Genomic DNA, 4542 nt, shown 5'->3' on the forward strand with positions numbered 1-4542 from the left:
CTGCTTCACTGAGTAAAGAAATGGACAAAAATGACTTTGTATTGTCTTTGGGTTATGGAGAAGAACTTGGGGGTATGGGTGGATGAAAGATTGTACATGAGCCAGCAATGTGCTCTTGCAGCCCAGAAGGCCAATTGTATCCTGGGACGCATCAAAATGAGCATGGCCAGCAGGTTGAGGGAGGTGATTCTGCCCCTCTGCTCCACTCTGGTGAGACCCCACCTGGAGTCCTGCATCCAGGTCTGGAGCCCTCAGCACAGGAAAGACATGGACCTGTTGGAGAGGGGCCAGAGGAGGCCACAGAAATGATCAGAGGGCTGGAACAGCTCTGCTGTGAGGACAGGCTGAGAGAGTTGGGGTTGTTCAGCCTGGAGAAGAGAAGGCTCCAGGGAGACATTGTTGTGGCCTTTCAGTACTTACAAGGGGACTGTAAGAAAGATGCAGACAGACTTTTTAGCAGGGCCTGTTGCAACAGGACAAGGGTTAATGGCTTTAAACTAAAAGAGGGCAGATTGAGACTAGATATATGGAAGAAACTTTTTACAGTGAGCATGGTGAAACACTGGATAAGGTTGCCTGGAAATGTTGTAGATGCCCCATCCCTGGAGACATTCGAGGCCAGGCTGGACCTGGCTTTGAGCAACCTGATCTAGTTGAAGATGTCCCTGCTCATTACAGACGGTTTGGACTAAATGACCTTTAAAGGTCCCTTCCGATCCAAACCATTCTATGAATCTATTGATTTGGCACTTTAATGCATCCATTCACTTCTCACCTCTGGACTAAATTTAGTCCAGAAATCCCAGTTAGTAGTGTGGAAAACCTTTATAGGAGCAGTCTTGTATTATTGCATCATTAATATTCAGGTGATCACTGAAAGCACTGAACAGGGTTTTATTGTGTAAGCTCCCCTTTTGGCCACCTCTGGAGGGCAATCCATCCCACTCTGTGCTAGAGCTGGGCCTCAGCTGTGTAGATGTAGGAATGAACATTTGGGTCTGTGTCTGATCTACTTACCTTTACAACCAATGGAGAGAAACAGGCACTTCTAGGTCATGATTCATCTTGTCCAAATGTAGGCATCAAGAATAATTAGGTGAATCACACTCTAATCCTGCTTATTTCTCTCCACTAGGATGGGAAATTATAAAGGAAGGACAAGGTGATTAGCTGATATGCGTACACCTGCTCTGTCAGTGTCTCCAGGGAGGTGAGATGAACCTCCTCCAGGCCTAAGACAGGTGTGATAAATTGCCCTATGGAGGCTCTTATCCCCCTCCATTGTTTCGGAAACAAGTCAAAGGCAGGCACCTAGCTTAGACTAGGCACTTAACTTCTAAGTTACTAAAATTAAATTAAATTATTCCCACCCTGAATCTGTATCTCTCACTAACAAGCAACTATTTTTTTTTTCTGGAACTATTGGCCATTCTCCAAAAGAGGTATCAAGGATCCTGGAAGCAAACACAGAGAAATTTCTGAGAAGTTCCATGTTTACTTTTTTAGCATTTTATTTAAAGCTTTTTGTTTTAAACTATAGGTTTTCTCATCTGATGATCAATTTATAGCTCCAAAACACAGAACAGATTAACTGTCCTTTGGCATTAACAGGGTTAACCTGAGTACTCTGATGGCAGGGAGGTTGTGCCTGGCTGTTTGAAGGTGAGTTTGGACCCTTCTTCCATAACTCTTTGATAGCATCAATCTCTTCTACTTCAGGCTCTTGTTTGTCCGAAACTTGAGGAGTGAGAGGATTGCCTGCTGGAAGTTGTCTCCCGTCACTACATAGAGCAGTAAATTTCCAAAAGTATTTAATGCTGCTAAAGGTTTAGCTATAGTAAACATAAGAAGGATCTTGTTCTTCAAGTGGCAGCTGACTGGTCGTACTCGCAGATCCAGCTGAAGCTCTCGAAAGATGTGCAAGGGGAGGAAGCACACATAGAAGACCACCAAGAGGACGATGGCGAGTCTGCGGGCCTTTTGTTTGTAGGAAGCCTGTGTCTGGGGCCCAGTTGACAAGGTGTAAATAATAAACACGTAGCAAAAAGTGACCATCAGCATGGGCAAGAAGAAGGCAAATGTGGTCAGCAGCCAGTTATACAACTGACTAGTGTCAAGGTCCTCAGCAGTAGCCAGGTCTGGGCATATCGTCCTATTCTGTGTATCCCTCGTGGCAACCAAGATGCACAAGGGGCTGATGGCCACCAGGGAAATAATCCAAATTACTATGCAAGTCACCACTGCCCATCTCCGGTTTTGAACACAAAGGCATTTAATTGGATAGACAACTACAAAAAAGCGGAAGAGGCTGAAGGAGCTGAGGAAGATAATACCACTGTACATGTTGAAGTAGAAACAAAAGTGAATAAACTTGCACATTAAGTCTCCAAATACCCAGTTATTTCCATTAACAGAGTAGTGTATAAAGAAAGGAAGTGTGGCTATATATAATAAGTCAGTAATAGCCACATTTAACATAAAGATGGTGCTGCTTTTCCAGGGCCTCATCTTGAAAAAGTAAACAGAAATTGTCGCAATGTTCCCTGGGAAGCACACCAGGAAGATCAGGCCATAAATGACACAAAGGTAGAATTTTACTTGTAAGAAATCTTCATCCTTGCAGCTTGTCAAAGGGTCTGCATGGCCTGGCAGAGCAGTAAAATTGTTGGTGCGTTCAGATGCCATGTTTGCAGAAATCTTCCTAAAGCTTTACAAAAATCAGATGTTTAGTTTTAATTGATTTGTTGGGACAAACGCATTCACTTAAATATTTTGTTGCTGGAGCAAATGTTATATATTTGACAAGGCATAGTAGAGGGAGGGAACAGGGATTTGCAAACGTACCCAGCTCTAAACTAGACAACCCCACTCAAATGCTCACATTTGAGCCTTCTCCCTCCTTTATGTTTAATTTTGATAATGATTAATTTTACTCTTGCTTTGTTTAACCTCCCACACTGAAGAAGACAATTACTGCTTATCTGCAACCCATCAGAAGTCGGAAGCACACACTTAGAGAGCTAGAGAGAGTTTGAGCTTAGATTTCTGTGAATTAGTCTTAGCTCTTTATAAACTAGAACTGTACCCATATTTTCTCTTTATTAATCTGAGCTAATAAGTGGTTTGTGCTCATGAAACCAGAGATGCTGTTCTGGCTTCATGAAAACCAAAAGATGTTAGACTTAGATAAAGACCTCAGGATCTGAACCTCCAATAACCTGACAATCATAGCTTGTTCCCTGAGTATGATCTTATTCCCTTTGAGTCATCCAAGTATAAAACTTGTATGAAAGCTTATTATTTTAATCAACCTTCATAGTGGCTTAAAACTGAATTAAATGATTAAAGACTGTTTCTCGAAAGAAAGGTGGAAAGCACAGATACTGAGTGAAGGCACTGATCTTACTTCCCCTTTTGTGTGAATTTGAACTAAACAAACTTGTCTCTGAAAAGGTTTCTTGTGTGCCATGGCCAATTTGTATCTCTCCACAGTGAATCCAAGACAACCTTTCTTGGTAGCATTTTAACCTGAAAGAATGGTAACCAAGAATGAAAATAATTTTGTCTAACTTCAGATATCAAAAAAGTTAGTTGTTTAAACTGGAGTCCGTTATCTTAAGCCCCTCTTTATCACCAAGGGAGAGATGTAGGTTCCTCCAGAACATAATGTGTCTTCCTAGAAGAGAGGTTTCTAAGATAAATGGCTTACTCTTCTGGCATACCTATTTCTTTCCATTAATGACAAAGGCAGCCCAAGGTGACTAGTTCGGACCTGGATGTCTAACCTTTAGGTGTCTCAAGTGAGGCAAGAGGCATGCCAATGTGGGTCTTCAGCATCTCAGGTGAGCACCACTCCTCCAGATCCTAACTTAGTCCATCTGAGAAAATATTGTCAAGGGACTTCATAAAGTGCTAGACAGGGTACTACCAAACCCAAATTCCTCTCTTTTCCCATAAACACAGTCTTTAAAGTAAATCAATGTTACATTGAACATCCAGAATGAAGTCATCGCATTAAAAAGATTAAAAAAAAATAAGATGGAAGTGTGTGGAAATCCTGTGTGTAGAATTAGTTTTTGATGTGACTCAGTTGATAGCATTTAGCATGTTGCCTGGATAGATGTTTCTGAATTATCCCAAAAACTGGCAGAACATGACAAATTTTCTCTGACAAAGCCAGTCATTAAAGCTAGGACACAATAGGAATTATTTGATCATAACCAGTCAGAAATATGGGTATCACTTCATTACTCAGGAGCACTTCTGAGAAAAATTTGAACAGTCTTCCCATAATTTAGTTAAAATGTTAATGCTTTTCAACATGAATGTTAGCTCTGGTATAGCAACTTTGCCATCAGAGATGCATTAGGTAAAGGCCGTGAAGCTTGTTTTAAACAAATCCAGATTTATATTCAGAGAAAAGTCAGGGGTGGACGTTTTCTCTCTTTTCTGCTGCTCAGTGCTATCACTGTCACCCACATTTGTGTCTCTCACTGATGTATTTCAAGTACAGTTGGATGAAATTTTCTAGAATATTAGATT

At 41.3% G+C, this 4542-nt stretch overlaps 1 protein-coding gene across 1 annotated transcript; it reads right to left on the reverse strand.

Annotated features, from left to right (window-relative positions):
- Nucleotides 1-1638: 1638 nt before the first annotated feature.
- Nucleotides 1639-4187, reverse strand: LOC102090720 (2-oxoglutarate receptor 1). The gene has a single exon (XM_005505857.2). The coding sequence runs from the start codon at nt 2683-2685 to the stop codon at nt 1711-1713; it is 975 nt and encodes a 324-aa protein (XP_005505914.1). The 5' UTR covers nt 2686-4187; the 3' UTR covers nt 1639-1710.
- Nucleotides 4188-4542: the final 355 nt, after the last annotated feature.

Source organism: Columba livia, chromosome 1 (genome assembly GCF_036013475.1).
Source record: "Columba livia isolate bColLiv1 breed racing homer chromosome 1, bColLiv1.pat.W.v2, whole genome shotgun sequence".
NCBI lineage: Eukaryota > Metazoa > Chordata > Aves > Columbiformes > Columbidae > Columba > Columba livia.